At 45.6% G+C, this 27,848-nt stretch overlaps 1 protein-coding gene across 4 annotated transcripts in view; it reads right to left on the bottom strand.

Annotated features, from left to right (window-relative positions):
- LOC109864941 (glutamate receptor 1) overlaps positions 1–27,848 on the bottom strand; it is a 149,091-nt gene that overhangs the window by 45,761 nt on the left and 75,482 nt on the right. For all 4 annotated transcript variants that reach the window (XM_031797855.1, XM_031797854.1, XM_031797852.1 and 1 more), the window contains exons 8-11: positions 21,881–21,985; positions 21,566–21,679; positions 8,650–8,856; positions 3,183–3,631 (exon numbers count right to left, since the gene is read on the bottom strand). In XM_031797855.1, the coding sequence (XP_031653715.1) occupies positions 3,183–3,631; positions 8,650–8,856; positions 21,566–21,679; positions 21,881–21,985 (875 nt within the window). The remainder of the gene's footprint in view (positions 1–3,182; positions 3,632–8,649; positions 8,857–21,565; positions 21,680–21,880; positions 21,986–27,848) is intronic.

The following is a 27,848-nucleotide window of genomic DNA, read 5'->3' as shown; positions in this document are numbered from 1 at the left end:
GTTCAATTCCTCTTCTCTCCCTTCTCATTATGTCCTCCTCTCCTCCTTCTCATCCCCTCCTCTCTTGTCCTCTCCCCTCTTCTCATCTCCTCTCCTCCTTCTCCTCCTCTCCTCTCCTGACCTCTACCTTCTTCTCTCCTCCTCTCAGAAGGCTCCCCTGGTGTCCCTGAGAGAGAGAATCAACCTCTTTGTGTCTCTAATTTGAGACACTTTAATGAGATTCTTAATTGGTGACCTTTAGAGAAGGGAGCCGACGGTGGCACAGTTCATCAGAGCTCTCTCTCCGGTTGGAGCTGGACAGAGCTAGTGACACTGTTCAAGACACACTATCGACCCACCCCTCCCTCAGCGCAGTTCACATAAGAGTGGACAGAGTTTAGGCCGTAGGTCCAGCTTTCCTGGTGAATGTGTTTTCTTTTGCTGGTGCTCTCTGTTTAAGCTAACTCCTCTCTGCAGTGTTCATAGTATGACTGTCATAGACATTGGAGTTAGCTAAAGCTCTCAGATCTGGGACCTAGCTTAATAAAGAGCACTGCAGTGCCGTCAGACAGTTTTCACATCCCTTGACTTTTTCAAGATGTTGTGTTACAAAGTGGGATCAAAATGGATTAAATTGTATTTTTTTTGTCAACGATTCTGAAAAATAAAACTAATATTTCTTGATTAGATAAGTATTCAACCCCCTGAGTCAATACATGATAGAATCAACCTTGACAGTGATTGCAGCTCTGAGGTCGTCTCTAAGAGCTTTTCACATCCGGATTGACAACACTTGCCCATTATTATTTTAAGAATTCTTCCTTGTTAGAACACCATTTTCATGTCTTGCCATAGATTTTCAAGCAGATTTAAGTCAAAACAGGAACATTCACTGTCTTCTTGGTAAGGCACTCCAGTGTAGATTAGGCCTTTGGTGTTTTAGGTTATTATCCTGCTGAAAGGTGAATTCATCTCCCAGTGTCTGGTGGAAAGCAGACTGATCCAGGTTTTCCTCTAGGATTTTGCCTGATCCTGAAACACTGCCCAGTTGTATTATTTCAATCAAATGAAAGCATAGATGTTTTCTTTATTAATAAGGAATAATGAGTAGAACATGCTGTTCATTTGATGCTGTCAGCATCTGGGTCTTACCTTGAAACGTGATAGTTATTTTCACTCTGTCAATTAGGTTAGTATTGTGGAGTAACTACAATGTTGTTGATCCATCCTGAGTTTTCAACCTATCACAGCCATGTAACTGTTTACAAGTCACCATTGGCCTCATGTGTAACGGCGTTCTTCGTTTGTAGAAAGAGAGTCGGACCGAAATGCAGCGTGGTGGTTACTCATGATCTTTAATGAAAATAAAGTGACGATACATGAAATAACTAATAAATACAAAAACAACAAACGGAACGTGAAACTTATACAGCCTATCTGGTGAAACTACACAGAGACAGGAACAATCACCCACGAAATACAAAGTGAAACTCATGCTACCTAAATACGGTTCCCCATCAGAGAAAACAAGAATCACCTGACTCTGATCGAGAACCGCCTCAGGCAGCCAAGCCTACACTCGACACACCCCCAATCAACCACAATCCCAATGCCTACAAAAAACCCCAATAAGACAACACAATAACCCATGTCACACCCTGGCCTGAACAAATAATTAAAGAAAACACAAAATACTAAGACCAAGGTGTGACATCATGATGAAATCCCTGAGCGGTTTCCTCCCTCTCTGGAAACTGAGTAAGGAGGACGCCAGTATCTTTGTAGTGACTGGGTGTATTGATACACAATCCAATGTAATCAATCATTTCACCATGCTCAAAATGTATATTTAATGTCTGCCTCACCCCACCCCCACCCCATCTACCAATAGGTGCCCTTCTTTGCGATGATTTGGAAAACCTCCCTGGTCTTTGTCATTGTATCTGTGTTTGAAATTCACTGATTGACTGAGGGACGTTACAGATAATTGTATGTGTGGACTACAGAGATGAGGTAGTCATTCCAAAATCATGTTAAACACACAGTCCATGACTTGTTAAGCTATTTTTTACTCCTGAACTTATTGACTCAAGACATTTCAGCTTTTCCTTTTTAATTCATTTGTTAACGGTTAGAGAATATTTTTTTTGCCACTTTGAAATTATGGAGTATTCTGTGTTGGTCAGTAACAAAAAAAATCGCAATTTTATCCATTTTAAACACAACTAAATGTGAACAACGTCAAGAGGCGTGAATTCCTTCTTTAGACAGTGTAGAATAACTTCACGTCTTCATGAGTTCATCCTTTTTGGTTCTCTAGTTTAGAAGTATTTTACTTCTGTCCCACTGTAAATGTGTAACGTACAACTAGTGTAACTGAAAGAGCAGGACTAGGGAACCGTCTCTGTTTGGGACTGGTGTGAACTATTCAATGACAGCTGACTTAGCGTAAAGTGTTCTGTGAAGACATTGATCATGAAAGAAGAGAACTTATTTAGTCCTGTTTTTTCTGACTGACTGACAGACATAGGGACTCCCTGGGTGGGGATTATATTGGTACACACACACACACACACACACACACACACACACACACACACACACACACACACACACACACACACACACACACACACACACACACACACACACACACACACACACACACACACACACACACACACACACACACACACACACACACACACACACACACACACACACACGTCTCTATGAAGAGTCTTTATTGCAATGGCACTTCCTGGTTTAAATGAGTGTTAAGTATAAAACACATTCACTTTTTTTTACTAAAAGTTGAAGACAAATAATCACAGAGAAGAGTGATTATCAGAAAACATAAGCAACCTTTTCAACAGTAGTACAGTACTATGACCACACTGTCAACTCCCTGGGATGATGCTCTGTCAGTCTCACTGTTTTATCTCATTCCATGTAATCTAAAGGTTCTCTTAGACAACATGTAAAAGTGGTACCAAGAAAACCCTACTGAATTGGGGAAAACCAAAAAATGTCAATACAATAATAGACTGGAGCTTGCAGGGGCGGACTGGGACACTAATTCAGCCCTGGCATTTTATCCACACTAGTCAAATCACTGTGAGCGCCCCATTGTTTTTCTACATCAGATCTATCCATTGTATTTCTACTTCCGATCTACCTGTATTTCTAAGTGGGTTTCCTACCTGGGTGAGATGTCACATCCCTGCTGCATGAAGGCTCCCAGGGAGAACCAGAGAGAGTTGAAGATGCCAAACTCATTGGTCTGTTCCTGATTCTGCTGGTTCTGGCCTTGCTGACCAGGGCTCTGCCCCGACTGTAGCCCAGCACCGGGCCCTGTCGGCTGGGTAGGGGTCTGGGGTTCGGCCCCCTCCTCATAGTCCTCTGCGTGCCACTCATAGGGGCTGAAGCGGCTCACCAGGAACAGGACCACACTCACACCGATGTAGGCGAACACGATACACATCCAGATCTCATAGGCCAGCGGGTCCAGGAAGGAGAAGACACCTGGTTTAGACTTGGTGGGCTTCTTGATCATGATGGAGATCCCCAGAGACATGAAGGGCTTGGAGAAGTCGATCACCTCCTCACGGACCAGGGTGATGGTCAGCGGGGCTACCGCCACGTCTGCTTTCTGGAGGAGAGGAGGGGTGAGGGGGAGGAACATAAGGATAGAGAAAGTAAGGGAAGGAGGGAGGTAGAGAAGGAGGGAAGGCGACAAAGACGTAGAGAGGGAAGGAGGGATGCAAGAGAGAGAGGTAGGGAAGGAGTGAGGGCGGGAGAGGGAAAGAGAGATATGTTAGAGAGGTAGGGAGGGGGAAAGAGAGACATGTTAGAGAGGTAGGGAGGGAGGTAGGGAGGGAGGGATGTTAGAGAGTTGGGAGGGAGAGAGGGCGGGGGAGGGAAAGAGAGACAAGTTAGAGGTAGGGAGGGAGAAAGAGGGTGGGGGAGGGAAGGAAAGAGAGACGTGTTAGAGAGGTAGGGAGAGGGAAAGATAGATGTGTTAGAGAGGTAGAGAGAGAGAAAGAGAGACGTGTTAGAGAGGTAGGGAGAGAGAAAGAGAGACGTGTTAGAGAGGTAGGGGGAGAGAAAGAGAGACATGTTAGAGAGGTAGGGGGAGAGAAAGAGAGACATGTTAGAGAGGTAGGGGGAGAGAAAGAGAGACATGTTAGAGAGGTAGGGGAGAGGGAAAGAGAGACATGTTAGAGAGGTAGGGAGAGAGAAAGTGAGACATGTTAGAGAGGTAGGGAGAGAGAAAGAGAGACATGTTAGAGAGGTAGGGAGAGGGAAAGAGAGATGTGTTAGAGAGGTAGGGAGAGAGAAGAGAGACATGTTAGAGAGGTAGGGAGAGAGAAGAGAGACGTGTTAGAGAGGTAGGGAGAGAGAAAGAGAGACGTGTTAGAGAGGTAGGGAGAGAGAAAGAGAGACGTGTTAGAGAGGTAGGGAGAGAGAAAGAGAGACGTGTTAGACAGGTAGGGAGAGGGAAAGAGAGACGTGTTAGACAGGTAGGGAGAGAAAGAGAGACGTGTTAGAGAGGTAGGGAGAGAGAAAGAGAGACGTGTTAGAGAGGTAGGGAGAGAAAGAGAGATGTGTTAGAGAGGTAGGGAGAGAGAAAGAGAGACGTGTTACAGAGGTAGGGAGAGAGAAAGAGAGACGTGTTAGAGAGGTAGGGAGAGAGAAAGAGAGACGTGTTAGAGAGGTAGGGAAAGAGAAAGAGAGACGTGTTAGAGAGGTAGGGAAAGAGAAAGAGAGACATGTTAGAGGTAGGGAGAGAAGAGAGACGTGTTAGAGAGGTAGGGAGAGAAAGTGAGACGTGTTAGAGAGGTAGGGAGAGGGAAAGAGAGACATGTTAGAGAGGTAGGGGAGAGGGAAAGAGAGACATGTTAGAGAGGTAGGGAGAGAGAAAGAGAGACATGTTAGCAATAAATATTTGAGTTGTGCTGTCACCTTGACCCTGAGCTATACTCAAGCAGAGAAAATATTGAAAACAATAGAATATACCAAGCTGTATACAGATGCATGATCTTAATTTGAGCCAGTTCGCTATAGCAGGAAAATAATCCTTCAGCAACAGGAAATGTGAATTATTATGTGGATTATACTTAATGGGCTTTTTTGTAGGTACATTTATCTTTAGGACAAATCAAATCTGACATTTTAAATTGGAAATTACAAACTTTTGAATCCTTTATAAACCTTAAATACACTACAAGTTTGCATTTCCTGCTATGCAGGAAAATTATCAACAACAAAAGAGTGATCAAATGAAGATCCTACATCTGCAAATAAAAACACTTTACTACATCCGGAAATAGAGCTAGATTACTGTCCAGTGCAGTAGGTGTGCTGAAGGAGGACAACGAAGGAGAGAAAATACTGCAAATACTGCAAACTGAGTGTACAAAACATTACAAAGTGCTCTTTCCATGACATAGACTGACCAAGTAAATCCAGGTGAAAGCTATGATCCCTTATTGATGTCACTTGTTAAATCCACTTCAATCAGTATAAATGAACGGTAGGAGACAGGCTAAAGAAGGATTTTTAAACCTGGACACAATTGAGATTAATTGTGTATGTGTGCCATTCAGAGGGTGAATGGGCAATAAAAAATATTGAAGTGGCTTTGAATGGGGTTATGGCAGTAGGTGCTAGGATCAATGGTTTGAGTCAAGAACTGCAATGCTGCTGTTTTCACACTCACCAGTTTCCTGTGTGTGTCAAGAATGGTCCACCACCCAAGGACATCCAGCTAACTTAATACAACTGTGGGAAGCAGTGGAGTCAACATGGGCCAGCCTCCCTGTGGATCTCAATATCAGGAAGGTGTTCCTAATGTTTGGTATACTCAGTGTCTATACACCATGAGGCTGTACACATACAGAGGTTTTGTTAAAACCTGTTGCGACTCTAGGGGGAGTATTTTCATTTTTGGGAAAAAAACGGTCCCGCTTTAAACAGGATATTTTGTCAGGACAAGATGCTAGAATATGCATATAATTGACAGCTTAGGATAGAAAACTCTATAAAGTTTCCAAAACTGTAAAGATATTGTCTGTGAGTATAACAGAACTGATGTTGCAGGCGAAAGCCTGAGAAAAATCTAATCCGTAAGTGCCTTCTGTTTTGAAAGCGCTGCGTTCCAATGCGTCCCTATTGAGCAGTGAATGGGCTATCAACCAGATTACTTTTTCTCCGTATTCCCCAAGGTGTCTACAGCATTGTGACGTAGTTTTACGCATTTATGTTGAAGAATACACGTAGGCGGATACATTGCGCAAGTGGTCACCTGATGCTCCCAGAGAGATTCTCGCGTTAAATACAGAGGTAGCCATTACTCCAATCGGTCCTACTGAAAAACGAATTGTCCCGATGGATATATTATCGAATAGATATTTGAAAAACACCTGAGGATTGATTATAAACAACGTTTGCCATGTTTCTGTCGATATTATGGAGCTCATTTGGAATATTTTTCGCTGTTTTCGTGACTGCAATTTCCAGGCGATTTCTCAGCCAAACGTGAAGAACAAACGGAGCTATTTCGCCTACAAAAATAATATTTTGGGAAAAAAGGAACATTTGCTATCTAACCGGGAGTCTCGTGAGTGAAATCATCCGAAGCTCAACAAAGGTAAACGATTTGATTGCTTTTCTGATTTCCGTGACCAAGTTACCTGCTGCTTGCTGGACAAAATGCTATGCTAGGCTATCGATAAACTTACACAAATGCTTGTCTAGCTTTGGCTGTAAAGCATATTTTGAAAATCTGAGATGACAGGGTGATTAACAAAAGGCTAAGCTGTGTCTCAATATATGTCATTTGTGATTTTCATGAATAGGAATATTTTCCTGGGATATTTATGTCCGTTGCGTTATGCTAATTAGTGTCAGTCGATGATTACGCTCCCGCATGCGGGATGGGGAGTCACTGGAGGTTTTAACTAATCAGGAAACACTCAAATTCTGACCTTGATCCCCTGTAGACCCAGTTCTCCTCCCGTCACACCCACACCCATCTATCTCTCCATAGCATCACAAAGGCCTGTTCTCCTCCCGTCACACCCACACCCATCTATCTCTCCAAAGCATCACAAAGGCCTGTTCTCCTCCCGTCACACCCACACCCATCTATCTCTCCATAGCATCACAAAGGCCTGTTCTCCTCCCGTCACACCCACACCCATCTGTCTCTCCATAGCATCACAAAGGCCTGTTCTCCTCCCGTCACACCCACACCCATCTATCTCTCCATAGCATCACAAAGGCCTGTTCTCCTCCCGTCACACCCACACCCATCTGTCTCTCCATAGCATCACAAAGGCCTGTTCTCCTCCCGTCACACCCACACCCATCTGTCTCTCCATAGCATCACAAAGGCCTGTTCTCCTCCCGTCACACCCACACCCATCTGTCTCTCCATAGCATCACAAAGGCCTGTTCTCCTTCCATCACACCCACACCCAGGTGCAGAGATGGGACAGAACATTTCCAGTTGTTCTTCAGTTACGGTAAATAAACGTAACCTCCCCGTCACCTTCTCTCTCTACCAGGGAGAGAGAGAGAGAGAGAGAGAGAGAGAGAGAGAGAGAGAGAGAGAGAGAGAGAGAGAGAGAGAGAGAGAGAGAGAGAGAGAGAGAGAGAGAGAGAGAGAGAGAGAAGAGAGAGAGAGAGAGAGAGAGAGAGAGAAAGAGAGAGAGAGAGAGAGATTTGGCCCTAAACAGAGAGTACACAGTGGCAGAATACCTGACCACTATGACTTACCCAAATTTAAGGAAAGCTTTGACTATGTACAGACTTAGTGAGCATAGCCTTGCTATTGAGAAAGGCCGCCGTAGACAGACCTGGCTCTCAAGAGAAGACAGGCTATGCGCACACTGCCCACAAAATTAGGTGGAAACTGAGCTGCACTTCCTAACCTCCTGTCCAACGTATGACCATATTAGAGATACATATTTCCCTCGGATTACACAGATCCACCAAGAATTCGAAAACAAACCCAATTTTGATAAACTCTCATATTTACTGGGTGAAATCCCACAGTGTGCCATCACAGCAGCAATATGTGTGACCTGTTACCACAAGAAAAGGACAACCAGTGAAGAACAAACACCATTGTAAATACACCCCATATTTCTGCTTATTTATTTTCCCTTGTGTACCTTAACCATTTGTACATTGTTACAACACTGTATATAGACATAATATAACATTTGTAATGTCTTCATTGTTTTGAAACTTCTGTACATGTAATGTTTACTGTTCATTTTTATTGTTTATTTCACTTTTGTATATTATCTACCTCACTTGCTTTGGCAATGTGAACATATGTTTCCCATGTGAATAATGCCCCTTGAATTGAATTGAATTGAGAGAGGGTGTGAGAGTGTGTCCACTGTATCCTAAGCTATATAAATGGTTGATTGTTGGAAACTAATTTCCTGTGAAAAAAAAAACATAATTTATTTTAAAAGGACTACCATGTTTTGCAGATGGTATCAGAGAACATTAAAGTGTCAGAAAGACAAATTGTGCGGTGTCATCGTCATAAAAATAGAATGTGACCAATATGAATGTTAACCACCTCCATAAATGTTATGAGCACTTACTAACCCTCTTATAAGCTCTAATAACCACCTTATGAGCACTCACCCCGTACACCAGCTCTCCAACCATGCCGTTCCACATCTTGGTTTCGGAGTCTCTGGCTCCATATTTCCCATCTGAGACCACCTTCAGTTTGTAGTGGTATCCAACGTGCTTGGCGATCTCAGCCGCTAGCTCCACGATGTAACCCTCGTACTTATCGTTCCCTGACAGCTGATCATGGTTCTTCTTCAGCATCACGTATGGGGATTCCTGTAGGAGAAGGAGGGCAGATGCACTCAGGGCTGGGGTCAATTCCATTGAAATTCCAATTTAGGGAGTACATTGAATATTTTTGGGGGGGGGAATTGGGTTTATTTTCTGAATTGACTCAAATTAAAATGGAATTGAACTCAAGCCTGGATAGAGTTCCAATATTTTTTATTTAACTACGCAATTCAGTTAAGAACAAATTCTTATTTACAATGACGGCCTAGGAACAGTTCTGCCTTGTTCTGTCTCGTTCTGCCTTGTTCAGGGGCAGAACGACAGAGTTTTACCTTGTCAGCTCGGGGATTCGATCTAGCAACCTTTTGGTAACTGGCCCAAGGCTCTAACCACTAGGCTACCTGCCACCACATTAAAGGTCATTATAAACCGGGTGGTTCGAGCCCTGAATGCTGATTTGCTAAAAGCTGTGGTATATCAGACCATGTATAGTACCAGTAGTATGACAAAAACTTTTATTTACCGCTCTAAATACTAGGGCTGTCCCCGACTAAAATAAAATATTGGTTTACTGAAAGTGATTGGTCAAAATGTTTAAACGTGTATTTTTCCATATATAGACACACCCTTTGTGTTTTAATAAAATCAAATATATGCTTGTCTGTTTGATGAAATAAGACACACATTACTCAAGAGGGAAGCAGAGATCAAGATAACCAGAAGAGAAAAAAACCTGACCGACCATCCTCCTTCCGCTCCTGCTGGCTTTCGCAGATTCTGAAGATGTTTCGCCAATTTATCTTACCCTTTCTACCGATCTGCATGCCAGTTATGGTTTTCATATGCACGTTTACGTGGAACAGTTTCTTTTAATTTATAATAACGCTGTCGTATCTCAAAATCATTGTCATGTGGTTAATCAAAATTCTATCCAAATCGAAATAAAAAATTATACAAACCTAAAAAGTAACTTTTATGTAACAATTGCCTAGATAAATCAATAAAGCCAACAAATACAAACATTGCAGCCTGCAGGTAGAAAATATACAGATAAAAATAAATCTCCTATAAATCACATTCACTACGCATGGCTTGTCTGCACCGAAATTCAAACACTGTATCAACTTGGACCCACCCAAGGCTTGCTTTAGCGAACTTGCAACATTATGTCAAATATTCAGGGCCCTCAGTTTCCTGCTCCAGTGAGGTCGGGACAGATACAGCTGGAGGCTATTTTACGCAAGGAATAAGAGCTCATCAGGTAGACCTATTTTATTCCACTGGATCAGAGCATGACATTTTTTCACGCTGAGTGGTTATCGAAAGGGAAAGAGCTGGAAAGATGTTCAAATACATTGAGGAACTATTGTCATTCTCAGTGGACGGAACTGTTTGAGGTGAAGAAAACATTACATTGAGAAGCTCCACAGCTCATTAGTGGTGGTGCGTTCAGCCAATCAGAAATACTATCAGTTCCCCAAATGGGCACATTTATATGCCCACATTTGCATACAGGCCAGGTAGCCTATAGGTCTAATTCGTAATCAGATGCGTAATCAGGTGTGTATCCTCACACAACATTGACAGAAGCACTCCAAATAAAAGACAATGACTAAATTGAAAAACCTTCAATGGAATGAAATAAAACAAACTTGACAATACAAAATTATAAAAAGTGTATGTTTACAAATGTATCGATAACTTCTTCATGAAAAGAAAACGGCTTGGAGCAGGCAAATTCAGACTCAGGTCGGGGTATCAGGCTCTCGTCATCCTCCCCTCACAATAAGCAAGATTAATCTGCCAATATAGCCCCAAAACAGGAGTTTGTATTATTTTAGGCTCTTAACTGGTATTCAATGTAAAATGCATAATCCAAAATCATTAATTAAATCGTATATTAGTAATTATATAGAATGATCTTCTACCTCATGATTCTTGCAAATGTGTATGTGGACTTGAAACATTGTGCCCACTCACAGGATTGGAAATGGTAAGTGAAATGCAACAATATTGTACCAAAATGAAACAACATTTCTACAATGCTGCTATAAACATTAAGGAATGAAATGTAACACTAGTGATTATTGTAAATTCATGTGGAATATAGATTTAACAGACATGTATGCTAGTTTATCATGGGGAAACATTAACAAACATTTAGAATGTGGAAACAAAAGCGCTCTGAAATTGCGAGTTTGGAGAGCGCACTAGTTGACTGTCTAGTGAGTCAATGGGAGTACTACCACAGGGATTCCTACCCTATTCTAAGGAGAGCTCATTTGATAAGGAAGTACAGATAATGTAGCCATGGTTTTTATAATCAGAAATACACTATATATACAAAAGTATGTGGACACCCCTTCAAATGAGTGGATTTGCTCATTTCAGCCTCATCCATTGCTGACAGGTGTATAAAATCGAGCACACAGCCATGTAATCTCCATAGACAAACATTGGCAGTAGAATGGACTTACTGAAGAGCACAGTAACTTTCAACGATGCCACCTTTCCAACAAATCAGTTTGTCACATTTTTGTGCTGTTATTGTGTGCTGTTATTGTCAAGTGGAAACGTCTAGGAGCAACAACGGCTCAGCCGCGAAGTGGTAGGCCACACAAGCTCACAGAACAGGACCACCAAGTGCTATCCAAGCCGCACTGCTTCTTGACACAATGCCCATCCAACCTGGAAGCCAGCCGCACCAATGTGTCGTACACCTGGCGACCTGGTCAGCGTGCACTGCGCCCGGCCCGCCACAGGAGTCACTAGTGCGCAATGAGACAAGGATATCCCTGCCGGCCCAACCCTCCTTAACGATGCTGGGACAATTGTGTGCCGCCCCATGGGCCTCCCGGTCATGGCCGGCTGCGACAGAGCCTGGGCTCGAACCCAGAGTCTCTGGTGGCACAGCTAGCACTGAGATGCCTTAGACCACTGCACCACCCGGGAGGCACACAGAGATCCTTGATGAAAACTTGCTCCAGATCGCTCAGGTCCTCAGACTAGGGCGAAGGTTCACCTTCCAACAGGACAACGACCCTAAGCACACAGCCCAGACAAAGCAGGAGTGGCTTCAGGACAAGTCTCTGAATGTCCTTGAGTGACCCAGCCAGAGCCCGGACTTAAACCCGATCGAACATCTCTGGAGAGACTTAAAAATAGCTGTGCAGCAACACTCCCCATCCAACCTGACAGAGCTTGAGAGGATCTGCAGAGAAGAATGGGAGAAATTCCCCAAATACAGGTGTACCAAGCTTGTAGCATCAAACCCAAGAAGAATCAACGCTGTAATCGGTGTCAAAGGTACATCAACAAAGTATTGAGTAAAGCGTCTGAATACTTACGTAAATTAAATATATCTGTTTTTTAGCAAACATTTCTACAAACCTGATTTTGCTTTGTCATTTGGGGTATTGTGTGTAGATTGGTGAGGAAAAAAATATTTCATTTTAGAAAAAGGCTGTAACAAAATGTGAAAAAAGTCAAGGGGTCTGAATACTTTCCGAAGGCACTATATGTATAATATCAGAGATTTTTATTATGGCATCACCGTTGACATTTTCTGTTAGGGATTTTTTATTCAGAAAATACCCTTCACATCATGTGAAAGATTTCTGTGTTAGTGACGGAGAAGTGATAGAGATGTAACCTGTTGTGCCACAAACGTTTATGCAGCTGCTACTTAGACAGATTCAACTATAGAAAATAACACCTGGCAACCAGGTTCTTTATCATCGAATCCATAGGCCTTTCAGAGAAGGTAAATTATTCATTTAGGTTTACAATACCGTTAAAATATTGGCACATCGAAGATCAATATTGGATGGATTTAATAGGAGCTCGTACCAGAACATACAAAAGTAGCTGTCATATTTGCAAAGAGGGACTTTGGAATAATGTAATATCCATACACAGCCCTGGGGAGGTCAGGCAAAAAATGGTACCAGCTCATAAAGTTTATCACCACTTTTCTCAAGATGAGACCATAGATGTGCTGTATGCTTCATATATTATATTATTCAGGAGAATTTACAAAGTAGCAGCTAAACACAGCAATGGGATAGAATGGAGCTACTAAAGCCTTGTTCTATTGAGGATCTCTCCTGGGGAGGTATTTCAATAGGATGGTTCATGTTTGATCATTAAGCCACACGCACGGAGGAATAATAATTGCTAATAGGCCTACGATTAAACCAAGAAAGATCATTAGACAATTGATCTTTATAAATCATTATATTATCACTACCATGCAGTAGACCTACAGTTAGCCAGTTACACAATTAGCTATTTCATGATTACATATCATTAGACTGTATGGCCCTTCCACAACCATGGAGTATTATTCAACCCAGAAAGATCATTATATTTGATCATTATGGAGGTGCCGCCTGTCGGTGAGCCTGGGGGTTCATTATGTGGACATCACAAAGACACCTGGTGAACCTGACACTGACAGGTTTATTAGTGGCCCACGCACTGTGTGTGTGTGTGTGTGTGTGTGTGTGTGTGTGTGTGTGTGTGTGTGTGTGTGTGTGTGTGTGTGTGGGTAGAGCAGGCAATCACTGCCAGCCCACCTCTATTCTGAGGGGTTATCCTATTCCTGTTCTACCAGCCAGACAACCAATTGGACCTTTTCAGAGATATTGGACATCCTGGCAAGATTACAACTGACATGACACCTGAGGCCCTGTACTCACTCCTTTTCTCTCTCTCTCTCTCTGTCTCTCTTTGTGTGTGTCTCTCTCTCTCCATCCCTCTCTGAGTGTCTCTCTCTCTCTCTCTCTGTCTCTCTTTGTGTGTGTCTCTTTCCCTCTCCCACTCTCTCTGTCTGTGTGTGTCTCTTTCTCGCTCTCTCTCTGTGTGCCTCTCTCTCTCCATCCCTCTGTGTGTGTCTCTCTCTCTCTCTCCCTCTCTCTGTCCCTCTCTCCCTATCTGTGTGTCTCTATTTCCCTCTCTCTGTGTCTCTCTCTCTCTCCATCCCTCTCTGAGTGTCTCTCTCTCTCTCTCTCAGTCTCTCTTTGTGTGTGTGCCTCTTTCCCTCTCCCACTCTCTCTGTCTGTGTGTGTCTCTTTCTCGCTCTCTCTCCCTCTCTCTCTGTGTGTCTCTCTCTCCATCCCTCTGTGTGGTGTGTGTCTCTCTCTCACACTATCTGTGTGTCTCTATTTCCCTCTCTCTGTCCCTCTCTCTGTCTCTCTCCATCCCTCTCTGAGTGTCTCTCTCTTTCCATCCCTCTCTGAGTGTCTCTCTCTCTCCATCCCTCTCTGAGTGTCTCTCTTTCTCTCTCTCCATCCCTCTCTGAGTGTCTCTCTCTCTCTATGTCTCTCTCTCTCTCTCTCTCTGTATGTCTCTCTCACACTCTGTCTCTTCTTCTCTCTTTCTCCTGCTCCATACCAGGACATTTCTGGCAAACCCATATTGAACAAACACAGCTAGCACATAACATTCTAATAACCATATGTTTATTAGAGCTTAGTGAAACTGTGGTTTTCCAATAATTATTTTGCATACAACCAACGTTCTGGGAATGGTGCAGGATAGTTTAAGGAACTTGACAAAATAAATGATTTTCTTTGATTTTCATTACGTTAACAGAACCTTTCCTGAAAGTTCAAACATGGTTACATTTAATAACAATTTTGGTTGTGTTCTAGGAGCTTTCTCAACTGGTTTGACATTGGGAATGTTCTCAAATAGTTAAGAAAACCACGGTCTCCTGTGGGAATTTCAATATGTCAGCATAACGTTTCCACCAGGTTTCTTCACGGTTAATGGTACACTGGAGGAAGTAGTGGAGGAGAGCCAATACCCACAAGTCGTTTCAAGCTGCAGTAGAGATTTAAGCTAAGACTGCGCTGAGCGCACAAATCCTTATTCCATATTTTATCAGCTGCTGTACAGGCCAGTTTTCCTCTGTGTGTTACAGTAATAACTGTCCCCTTGCTGGTTACGGATCAGGGGAAGGTAATCATCGCTACACACAGAGCCTCTAGGTCCTCTGGCAAAGCGACAGGACCCCAGGGAGGGAGTGGAGGGAAAGGTCAGTTTCAGAGCAGTTTGACGGGCCAACACACACATACACACACACAAACACATTTGTGCACACACACAAACGCACTCACACACACACACAGATAGCAGGTCCACTAGGACTCACTCTCTCACTGACCTATAATAGGTCAATAGACACCGGCTGCCACTCAGGCGGCGTACCAACACACACACACACAGAACACCATGGCTTTGGACAAATGTTTAAGAAATGCACCTCTTCTTCCTTCCATGGACCCTATCTTCTTTCCTTCCTTCCTAACATCCTGAAAGCAGAGAGAATCAACGTCTTCTAATGCTTCCAGTTATATCTAATGTCTGATCGTTGATGGGGGGTTTTCAGCGGCATGTATCCAGTCTACAGTGTAATAATTCCTCTTGGAAAGACAATTCAGTTGTGTTCTAGAGTTGTGCCCACAGTAAACATCAAAATAAAAGAAGATTCCACTAAAGGAAATCCCAACTAAAAGCACATAGCCTGGTCTTAAAACAACATGTTGTCTGCCTGTGAAGAGGCACCAAGCCTTCCTGCTAGATTAAGGACAGTTATTATTTCCGCACACACACACACACACACACACACACACACACACACACACACACACACACACACACACACACACACACACACACACACACACACACACACACACACACACACACACACACACACACACAGCCTTTCCCCCTTCACAGCTCTCGTCTTAAAACCCGGTTCTGCAGGACAGGCAGGCGGGTGGCAAGATGCTGAAATCCCTCAGCCCATTAACCTCTCTCCATGGAGGTCTACTGGAGGCCTGGGAGTCTGGGCTAAGGTTTGTTCCATCTAGTCTTCCTGGAATAAACCTTAGACCAGCTCCCTTCTCCCTGGAACAAACCTTAGCCCAGCTCCCTTCTCCCTGGAACAAACCTTAAACCAGCTCCCTTCTCCCTGGAACAAACCTTAGCCCAGCTCCCTTCTCCCTGGAACAAACCTTAGCCCAGCTCCCTTCTCCCTGGAACAAACCTTAAACCAGCTCCCTTCTCCCTGGAACAAACCTTAAACCAACTCCCTTCTCCCTGGAACAAACCTTAAACCAGCTCCCTTCTCCCTGGAACAAACCTTAGCCCAGCTCCCTTCTCCCTGGAACAAACCTTAGCCCAGCTCCCTTCTCCCTGGAACAAACCTTAGCCCAGCTCCCTTCTCCCTGGAACAAACCTTAGCCCAGCTCCCTTCTCCCTGGAACAAACCTTAGCCCAGCTCCCTTCTCCCTGGAACAAACCTTAGCCCAGCTCCCTTCTCCCTGGAATAAACCTTAGCCCAGCTCCCTTCTCCCTGGAACAAACCTTAGCCCAGCTCCCTTCTCCCTGGAACAAACCTTAGCCCAGCTCCCTTCTCCCTGGAACAAACCTTAGCCCAGCTCCCTTCTCCCTGGAACAAACCTTAAACCATCTCCCTTCTCCCTGGAACAAACCTTAGCCCAGCTCCCTTCTCCCTGGAACAAACCTTAGCCCAGCTCCCTTCTCCCTGGAACAAACCTTATCCCAGCTCCCTTCTCCCTGGAACAAACCTTATCCCAGCTCCCTTCTCCCTGGAACAAACCTTAGCCCAGCTCCCTTCTCCCTGGAACAAACCTTAGCCCAGCTCCCTTCTCCCTGGAACAAACCTTAGCCCAGCTCCCTTCTCCCTGGAATAAACCTTAGCCCAGCTCCCTTCTCCCTGGAACAAACCTTAGCCCAGCTCCCTTCTCCCTGGAACAAACCTAAAACCATCTCCCTTCTCCCTGGAACAAACCTTAGCCCAGCTCCCTTCTCCCTGGAACAAACCTTAGCCCAGCTCCCTTCTCCCTGGAACAAACCTTAGCCCAGCTCCCTTCTCCCTGGAACAAACCTTAGCCCAGCTCCCTTCTCCCTGGAATAAACCTTAGCCCAGCTCCCTTCTCCCTGGAACAAACCTTAGCCCAGCTCCCTTCTCCCTGGAACAAACCTTAGCCCAGCTCCCTTCTCCCTGGAACAAACCTTAGCCCAGCTCCCTTCTCCCTGGAATAAACCTTAGCCCAGCTCCCTTCTCCCTGGAACAAACCTTAGCCCAGCTCCCTTCTCCCTGGAATAAACCTTAGCCCAGCTCCCTTCTCCCTGGAACAAACCTTAGCCCAGCTCCCTTCTCCCTGGAACAAACCTTAAACCAGCTCCCTTCTCCCTGGAACAAACCTTAGCCCAGCTCCCTTCTCCCTGGAACAAACCTTAGCCCAGCTCCCTTCTCCCTGGAACAAACCTTAAACCAGCTCCCTTCTCCCTGGAACAAACCTTAAACCAACTCCCTTCTCCCTGGAACAAACCTTAAACCAGCTCCCTTCTCCCTGGAACAAAACTTAGCCCAGCTCCCTTCTCCCTGGAACAAACCTTAGCCCAGCTCCCTTCTCCCTGGAACAAACCTTAGCCCAGCTCCCTTCTCCCTGGAACAAACCTTAGCCCAGCTCCCTTCTCCCTGGAATAAACCTTAGCCCAGCTCCCTTCTCCCTGGAACAAACCTTAGCCCAGCTCCCTTCTCCCTGGAACAAACCTTAGCCCAGCTCCCTTCTCCCTGGAACAAACCTTAAACCATCTCCCTTCTCCCTGGAACAAACCTTAGCCCAGCTCCCTTCTCCCTGGAACAAACCTTAGCCCAGCTCCCTTCTCCCTGGAACAAACCTTATCCCAGCTCCCTTCTCCCTGGAACAAACCTTAGCCCAGCTCCCTTCTCCCTGGAACAAACCTTATCCCAGCTCCCTTCTCCCTGGAACAAACCTTATCCCAGCTCCCTTCTCCCTGGAACAAACCTTAGCCCAGCTCCCTTCTCCCTGGAACAAACCTTAGCCCAGCTCCCTTCTCCCTGGAACAAACCTTAGCCCAGCTCCCTTCTCCCTGGAATAAACCTTAGCCCAGCTCCCTTCTCCCTGGAACAAACCTTAGCCCAGCTCCCTTCTCCCTGGAACAAACCTAAAACCATCTCCCTTCTCCCTGGAACAAACCTTAGCCCAGCTCCCTTCTCCCTGGAACAAACCTTAGCCCAGCTCCCTTCTCCCTGGAACAAACCTTAGCCCAGCTCCCTTCTCCCTGGAACAAACCTTAGCCCAGCTCCCTTCTCCCTGGAATAAACCTTAGCCCAGCTCCCTTCTCCCTGGAACAAACCTTAGCCCAGCTCCCTTCTCCCTGGAACAAACCTTAGCCCAGCTCCCTTCTCCCTGGAACAAACCTTAGCCCAGCTCCCTTCTCCCTGGAATAAACCTTAGCCCAGCTCCCTTCTCCCTGGAACAAACCTTAGCCCAGCTCCCTTCTCCCTGGAACAAACCTTAAACCAGCTCCCTTCTCCCTGGAACAAACCTTAGCCCAGCTCCCTTCTCCCTGGAACAAACCTTAGCCCAGCTCCCTTCTCCCTGGAACAAACCTTAAACCAGCTCCCTTCTCCCTGGAACAAACCTTAAACCAACTCCCTTCTCCCTGGAACAAACCTTAAACCATCTCCCTTCTCCCTGGAACAAACCTTAGCCCAGCTCCCTTCTCCCTGGAACAAACCTTAGCCCAGCTCCCTTCTCCCTGGAACAAACCTTAGCCCAGCTCCCTTCTCCCTGGAACAAACCTTAGCCCAGCTCCCTTCTCCCTGGAACAAACCTTAGCCCAGCTCCCTTCTCCCTGGAACAAACCTTAGCCCAGCTCCCTTCTCCCTGGAATAAACCTTAGCCCAGCTCCCTTCTCCCTGGAACAAACCTTAGCCCAGCTCCCTTCTCCCTGGAACAAACCTTAAACCATCTCCCTTCTCCCTGGAACAAACCTTAGCCCAGCTCCCTTCTCCCTGGAACAAACCTTAGCCCAGCTCCCTTCTCCCTGGAACAAACCTTAGCCCAGCTCCCTTGCTCCCTGGAATAACCTTAGCCCAGCTCCCTTCTCCCTGGAACAAACCTTAGCCCAGCTCCCTTCTCCCTGGAACAAACCTTAGCCCAGCTCCCTTCTCCCTGGAACAAACCTTAGCCCAGCTCCCTTCTCCCTGGAACAAACCTTAAGCCCAGCTCCCTTCTCCCTGGAACAAACCTTAGCCCAGCTCCCTTCTCCCTGGAACAAACCTTAAGCCCAGCTCCCTTCTCCCTGGAACAAACCTTAGCCCAGCTCCCTTCTCCCTGGAACAAACCTTAGCCCAGCTCCCTTCTCCCTGGAACAAACCTTAGCCCAGCTCCCTTCTCCCTGGAACAAACCTTAGCCCAGCTCCCTTCTCCCTGGAACAAACCTTAGCCCAGCTCCCTTCTCCCTGGAATAAACCTTAGCCCAGCTCCCTTCTCCCTGGAACAAACCTTAGCCCAGCTCCCTTCTCCCTGGAACAAACCTTAGCCCAGCTCCCTTCTCCCTGGAACAAACCTTAGCCCAGCTCCCTTCTCCCTGGAACAAACCTTAGCCCAGCTCCCTTCTCCCTGGAACAAACCTAAAACCATCTCCCTTCTCCCTGGAACAAACCTTAGCCCAGCTCCCTTCTCCCTGGAACAAACCTTAGCCCAGCTCCCTTCTCCCTGGAACAAACCTTAGCCCAGCTCCCTTCTCCCTGGAACAAACCTTAGCCCAGCTCCCTTCTCCCTGGAACAAACCTTAGCCCAGCTCCCTTCTCCCTGGAATAAACCTTAGCCCAGCTCCCTTCTCCCTGGAACAAACCTTAGCCCAGCTCCCTTCTCCCTGGAACAAACCTTAGCCCAGCTCCCTTCTCCCTGGAACAAACCTTAGCCCAGCTCCCTTCTCCCTGGAATAAACCTTAGCCCAGCTCCCTTCTCCCTGGAACAAACCTTAGCCCAGCTCCCTTCTCCCTGGAACAAACCTTATCCCAGCTCCCTTCTCCCTGGAACAAACCTTAAACCAGCTCCCTTCTCCCTGGAACAAACCTTAGACCAGCTCCCTTCTCATATCCCCCATACCACCCATCTGCCACCTCCCACTACCCAAAGCTAGAGGCCCGGGAGCCTAACCTCCATACCACCCGTCTCCCACAACCCCCAGCTAGAGGTCCTTTCTGTGGGCAGGAGACATCAAAGGGCCTGGGGAAGTGAAGGAAGCAGCAGGGAGGAGAACACATTCTCACATTACATCAATACTGAGTAAAGTCTCTGTGAGTCTGCGATGTGATGGAAATACGAAACAGGCTATAGGCTAACAGGCTAACAGGCTATAGGCTAACAGGATAACAGGCTAACAGGCTAACAGGATAACAGGCTATAGGCTAACAGGGTGGCCAGGAGAGAAGAAAAGAAGAGGTAGGGATGGAAATTCTGTTAACTGGTATTAACCGGCCTATGGTCGTATTTTTTGGAAAAGACAAATAATTTAAATGCCAAAGGTCAATTGTCCGGCAGAAGAATAGAAAACTCCCATTGCGAAATCATGTTTTTTAGCATGTCTATTCATTGTTGGGAATACCAGTCGACGTAAATACATTTGACTGGTCCTGCTTATCAGTCTATAGGTTAATTAGCATCATTTAGTGGAATTAAATTGGCACGTGTGTATATTCGTTATGTATCTTATTTTTCACACGCTCACGACATACAGACACAGAGACTTTGAGCAGAAAATCTGTCAGACAGCACGGGAGCTGCTGCTACAGCATCTCAAACAGCAAATGCACAGCTTCACCAGCACGTCTCACACCACTTTGCAATGAGCTGTAGGCAGTATGCATTTTGAAAACATATACTTCAATGTTGGAAACCTGAACATTTACTACATATTATGAGGTTAAGACTCATATTATGACTTGCTTCAGAGTATCCTAGCCAAAATCAGACCATATCCGTGGAGACATTTATTTTATAGAAACTTTATTTTATTGTCCAGTATCCAAAGGCACAATCTGAGTCATATTAGCAACCCATGATAGTTGATGCAGCTTAGAGCGCCCCCCTTTTACATTTATAACTGATAATTTAATCTCTTTCACATGAAACCGCTCGCTTTTGACAACAGTGTTTTCCAGCTAATTGCAGTAAGGAACGACATTCGCTGCACCTACAATGTGAAGAAATAATAGTTTATCAACATTTTAAGCCAAATGTTCTGATCTATTTGGGGCGGCAAGTAGCCTAGTGGTTAGAGCGTAGGGTCAATAACCCAAAGGTTGCTGGATTGAATCCCTGAGCTGACAAGGTAAAAGTCTGTCGTTCTGCCCCTGAACAAGGCAGTTAACCCACTGTTCCCCGGTAGGCTGTCATTGTAAATAAGAATTTGATCTTAACTGACTTGCCTAGTTAAATTTAAAAAATACTTTTTAATATACATTGTTTTAATGTAGCCTAGGACTACTGGTTGTATGAATTTGGGATCTATCATCCCACAACTGTCCCAGAGTGTTCGGAATAGGCTCTCTTTCTCTACAAGCTGAACAATAGAATAGGTCAACTTCTCTACTATGGGGATAGTAGATTGACATAGGCTAGTGCTTTTGCTGTTCGTTACTCATCTTTTTGGGTGAGGAAAAGGACATTTTGAAGATGTTATTCTAACGTCTTCAAAATTAAAATGATGCAGGTCAAATGTCCGGTACCCACGGAAAACATGGCACACACACACACACACACACACACACACACACACACACACACACACACACACACACACACACACACACACACACACACACACACACACACACACACACACACACACACACACACACACACACACACACACACACACACACACACACACTGACCAGGATGGTGGTAACTATGTAGGTCCTGTTCTGTAGGCCGTAGCTGCTGTCGTTGCTTCCTCTCATGAAGGTGGCTGTGCTCACATACTTCTCGTCCTCGTTCCAGTAGCCCACCTGATACACATACAAGATAAACAGACAAGTGAAGGAAACCTTGATTTGATCTGATACTGTACTGATATAATATGAGACTGCAATGAAACACTACTGGACATGAGTCCTTATACTTGACATCAAATAAGATCCTATAAGGTCTCATTAGATCCCATTAGATCCTATACGATTCTATAAGATCCTACAGATCTCATGACCCACCTTCTTAGGTCCAGAGGGGGCTAGCTCCATGACACTGACGGTGAAGTTGGTCCTGCGTCCTTTCTCATTGAACTGGATATGACCTGTCAGTCCATGGATACGCACCTAACACATGGGGAGGGACAGAATCAATAGAGCATCGATAACACAGAGACACAGGAAGCAGTTACCATCTAGGTCTTTAGGTGTAGAACTCATAATAAAGTAGTCTTCTATTAGCCTCATTGACAGGAAACATCATCTGGAGTTCTGTTTCTTCAACAGCCTTGTCTGGATGTTCATTGGAGCATGTGTGTGTGTATTATGTGTGTGTGTGTGTGTGTGTGTGTGTGTGTGTGTGTGTGTGTGTGTGTGTGTGTGTGTGTGTGTGTGTGTGTGTGTGTGTGTAGCTGGTATTGTGTGTGTGTGTGTGTGTGTGTACACTGATTGTACAACACATTAGGTAAACCTTCTCTTGCCATTACAGACTAACCAGGTGGATCCAGGTGAAAGCTATGGTCCCTTATTGATGTTACCTGTTAAATTCTCTTCAATCAGTGGAAATGAAGGGGAGGAGACAGGTTAAAGAAGGGTTTTTAAGCCTTGAGAAATTGAGACATGGATTGTGTTTGTGTCAGCCTCTGAATGGACAAGACAAAATATTTAAGTGCCTTTGAATGGGGTATGGTAGTAGGTGCCAGGCACATCGGTTTGTGTCAAGAACTGCAAAGCTGCTGGGTTTCTCACGCTTAATAGTTTCCTGTGTGTATCAAGAATGGTCCACCACCCAAAGGACATACAGCCAACTAAAGGAAGCATTGGAGTCAACATGAGCCAGCATCCCTGTGGAAAGCTTTCAACACCTTGTAGAGTCCATGCCTCCAATGAATTTAAGTTTGTGTGTAGTGTTTGTGTGTGTGTAGTGTGTGTTCAGTGCAGCATGTTAGTGTTGGCAGAATGATGGGTTTAATTGAGCGAGCGGAACATCAAACTCCTCTCTGCCCTCAGGCAGATGTCTGCATTCACTCGGACCAGATGACAGCTAGACATAGCCGCGGAGACACTGTGTGTGTGTGCCTGTGCGTCCGTGAGTCCGCGCGCACGTGTGTGTGTGTGTGTCCGTGTGTGTGTGTGTGTTCAGGCAGGTGGATGAACGTGTGTGCGCACAAGAGGGTGTGCAGGTGTGTTTGTGTGTCCGTGACTGTATGTGTGTGTGTTGGTGTGTGTGTGTCCGTGTGTGTGCATCACTAAGAGCTACACCAGAGAGACCCGTGTGAGACTCAGAGAGGATCTGTCTGTTAAAAAGCTGAAGTCAACGGCCCAACTGAAAAATACAATAACATCTAAATGACTACATCCAATTAGTAGCATCGTCAGTATCAGAAACCAGCCCCCTACTGCTAGCAGATATTGATCATCAATCCAGTTCACAGCACAGTCCTCTGCAGGCACGTCTAGGGCAATTACTAATAATCACATAGCAACATTTATTTATTCAGGTTGTCTGAAAACCTATTGAGCTGTCTCTTTTCTGTTTCTCTCTCTCTCTAAGGTCATATCGTTTTGACCAATTTGACTTCAGATTCTGGGCATGGTTGCAGAAAACATCTTAAGTGAATTTCCCCTCATCTTTTCTCTTAAAGTTTCCTTTAACGCATCCTTAACTTTAAGTCAGTTACACGTTGACTCTGTACCTGTACCCCCTGTATATAGTCTCCACGTTGACTCTGTACCAGTACCCCCTGTATATAGTCTCCACATTGACTCTGTACCTGCACCCCCTGTATATAGTCTCCACATTGACTCTGTACCTGCACCCCCTGTATATAGTCTCCACATTGACTCTTTACCTGTACTCCCAGTATATCGCCTCCACATTGACTCTGTACCTGTACCCCCTGTATATAACCTCCACATTGACTCTGTACCTGTACCCCCTGTATATAACCTCCACATTGACACTGTACCTGTACCCCCTGTATATAACCTCCACATTGACTCTGTACCTGTACCCCCTGTATATAACCTCCACATTGTCTCTGTACATGTACCCCTGTATATAACCTCCACATTGTCTCTGTACATGTACCCCGGAACATCAAACTCCTCTCTGCCCTCAGGCAGATGTCTGCATTCACTCGGACCTGTATATAGTCTCCACATTGACTCTGTACCTGTACCCCCTGTATATAGTCTCCACATTGACTCTGTACCTGTACCCCCTGTATATAGCCTCCACATTGACTCTGTACCTGTACTCCCTGTATATAGCCTCCACATTGACTCTGTACCTGTACTCTCTGTATATAGTCTCCACGTTGACTCTGTACCTGTACTCCCTGTATATAGTCTCCACATTGACTCTGTACCTGTACTCCCTGTATATCGCCTCCACATTGACTCTGTACCAGTACCCCCTGTATATAGTCCTCCACATTGACTCTTTACCTGTACTCCCTGTATATCGCCTCCACATTGACTCTGTACCTGCACCCCCTGTATATAGTCTCCACATTGACTCTTTACCTGTACTCCCTGTATATCGCCTCCACATTGACTCTGTACCTGTACCCCCTGTATATAACCTCCACATTGACTCTGTACCTGTACCCCCTGTATATAACCTCCACATTGACACTGTACCTGTACCCCCTGTATATAACCTCCACATTGACTCTGTACCTGTACCCCCTGTATATAACCTCCACATTGTCTCTGTACATGTACCCCCTGTATATAACCTCCACATTGTCTCTGTACATGTACCCCGGAACATCAAACTCCTCTCTGCCCTCAGGCAGATGTCTGCATTCACTCGGACCTGTATATAGTCTCCACATTGACTCTGTACCTGTACTCCCTGTATATCGCCTCCACATTGACTCTGTACCTGTACCCCCTGTATATAACCTCCACATTGACTCTGTACCTGTACCCCCTGTATATAGTCTCCACATTGACTCTGTACCTGTACTCCCTGTATATAGCCTCCACATTGACTCTGTACCTGTACTCCCTGTATATAGCCTCCACATTGACTCTGTACCTGTACTCTCTGTATATAGTCTCCACGTTGACTCTGTACCTGTACTCCCTGTATATAGTCTCTACATTGACTCTGTACCTGTACTCCCTGTATATAGTCTCCACGTTGACTCTGTACCTGTACTCCCTGTCTATAGCCTCCACATTGACTCTGTACCTGTACTCCTTGTATATAGTCTCCACGTTGACTCTGTACCTGTACTCCCTGTATATAGTCTCCACGTTGACTCTGTACCTGTACCCCCTGTATATAGCCTCCACGTTGACTCTGTACCTGTACCCCCTGTATATAGCCTCCATGTTGACTCTGTACCTGTACTCCCTGTATATAGTCTCCACGTTGACTCTGTACTGGTACTCCCTGTATATCGCCTCCACATTGACTCTGTACCTGTACCCCCTGTATATCGCCTCCACATTGACTCTGTACCTGTACTCCCTGTCTATAGCCTCCACATTGACTCTGTACCTGTACTCCCTATATATAGTCTCCACGTTGACTCTGTACCTGTACCCCCTGTATATAGCCTCCACGTTGACTCTGTACCTGTACTCCCTGTATATAGTCTCCACGTTGACTCTGTACTGGTACTCCCTGTATATAGCCTCCACGTTGACTCTGTACTGGTACTCCCTGTATATAACCTCCACGTTGACTCTGTACCTGTAGCCCCTGCATGTAGTCTCCACATTGACTCTGTACCTGTACTCCCTGTATATAGCCTCCACGTTGACTCTGTACCTGTACTCCCTGTATATAGTCTCCACGTTGACTCTGTACCGGTACTCCCTGTATATAGTCTCCACGTTGACTCTGTACCAGTACCCCCTGTATATAGCCTCCACATTGACTCTGTACCTGTACTCCCTGTATATAGCCTCCACATTGACTCTGTACCTGTACTCCCTGTATATAGTCTCCACGTTGACTCTGTACCTGTACTCCCTGTATATAGTCTCCACGTTGACTCTGTACCGGTACTCCCTGTATATTGTGTCCACGTTGACTCTGTTCCTGTACTCCCTGTATATAGTCTCCACATTGACTCTGTACCTGTACTCCCTGTATATAGTCTCTACATTGACTCTGTACCTGTACCCCCTCCCTGTATATAGCCTCCACATTGACTCTGTACCTATACTCCCTATATATAGTCTCCACGTTGACTCTGTACCTGTACCCCCTGTATATAGCCTCCACGTTGACTCTGTACCTGTACTCCCTGTATATAGTCTCCACGTTGACTCTGTACTGGTACTCCCTGTATATAGCCTCCACGTTGACTCTGTACTGGTACTCCCTGTATATAACCTCCACGTTGACTCTGTACCTGTAGCCCCTGCATGTAGTCTCCACATTGACTCTGTACCTGTACTCCCTGTATATAGCCTCCACGTTGACTCTGTACCTGTACTCCCTGTATATAGTCTCCACGTTGACTCTGTACCGGTACTCCCTGTATATAGTCTCCACGTTGACTCTGTACCAGTACCCCCTGTATATAGCCTCCACATTGACTCTGTACCTGTACTCCCTGTATATAGTCTCCACGTTGACTCTGTACCTGTACTCCCTGTATATAGTCTCCACGTTGACTCTATACCGGTACTCCCTGTATATAGTGTCCACGTTGACTCTGTACCTGTACTCCCTGTATATAGTCTCCACATTGACTCTGTACCTGTACTCCCTGTATATAGTCTCTACATTGACTCTGTACCTGTACCCCCTCCCTGTATATAGCCTCCACGTTGACTCTGTACCAGTACCCCCTGTATATCGCCTCCACGTTGAATCTATACCTGTACCCCCTGTATATAGCCTCCACATTGACTCTGTACCTGTACCCCCTGTATATCGCCTCCACATTGACTCTGTACCTGTACCCCCTGTATATAGCCTCCACATTGACTCTGTACCTGTACCCCCTGTATATCGCCTCCACGTTGACTCTGTACCTGTACCCCCTGTATATCGTCTCCACGTTGACTCTGTACCTGTACTCCCTGCATATCGCCTCCACATTGACTCTGTACTGGTACTCCCTGTATATAGTCCCCACATTGACTCTGTACCTGTACTCCCTGTATATAGCCTCCACGTTGACTCTGTACCTGTACTCCCTGTATATAGTCTCCACATTGACTCTGTACCTGTACTCCCTGTATATCGCCTCCACATTGACTCTGTACCTGTACCCCCTGTATATCGCCTCCACATTGACTCTGTACCTGTACTCCCTGTATATAGTCTCCACATTGACTCTGTACCTGTACCCCCTGTATATAGTCTCCACGTTGACTCTGTACCTGTACCCCCTGTATATAGCCTCCACATTGACTCTGTACCTGTACCCCCTGTATATCGCCTCCACATTGACTCTGTACCTGTACCCCCTGTATATAGCCTCCACATTGACTCTGTACCTGTACTCCCTGTATATCGCCTCCACGTTGACTCTGTACCTGTACCCCCTGTATATCGCCTCCACGTTGACTCTGTACCTGTACCCCCTGTATATCGCCTCCACGTTGACTCTGTACCTGTACTCCCTGTATATCGCCTCCACATTGACTCTGTATCTGTACCCCCTGTATATAACCTCCACATTGACTCTGTACCTGTACCCCCTGTATATCACCTCCACATTGACTCTGTACCTGTACTCCCTGTATATAGTCTCCACATTGACTCTGTACCTGTACCCCCTGTATATAGTCTCCACGTTGACTCTGTACCAGTACCCCCTGTTTATAGTCTCCACATTGACTCTGTACCTGTACCCCCTGTATATAGCCTCCACATTGTCTCTGTACCGGTACCCCCTGTATATAGCCTCCACATTGACTCTGTACCGGTACCCCCTGTATATCGCCTCCACATTGACTCTGTACCTGTACTCCCTGTATATAGTCTCCACATTGACTCTGTACCGGTACCCCC

Source organism: Oncorhynchus kisutch, linkage group LG19 (assembly GCF_002021735.2).
Source record: "Oncorhynchus kisutch isolate 150728-3 linkage group LG19, Okis_V2, whole genome shotgun sequence".
NCBI lineage: Eukaryota > Metazoa > Chordata > Actinopteri > Salmoniformes > Salmonidae > Oncorhynchus > Oncorhynchus kisutch.
Note: the sequence above shows the minus strand (reverse complement) of the source record. Positions and strands in the feature narration are given on the sequence as shown.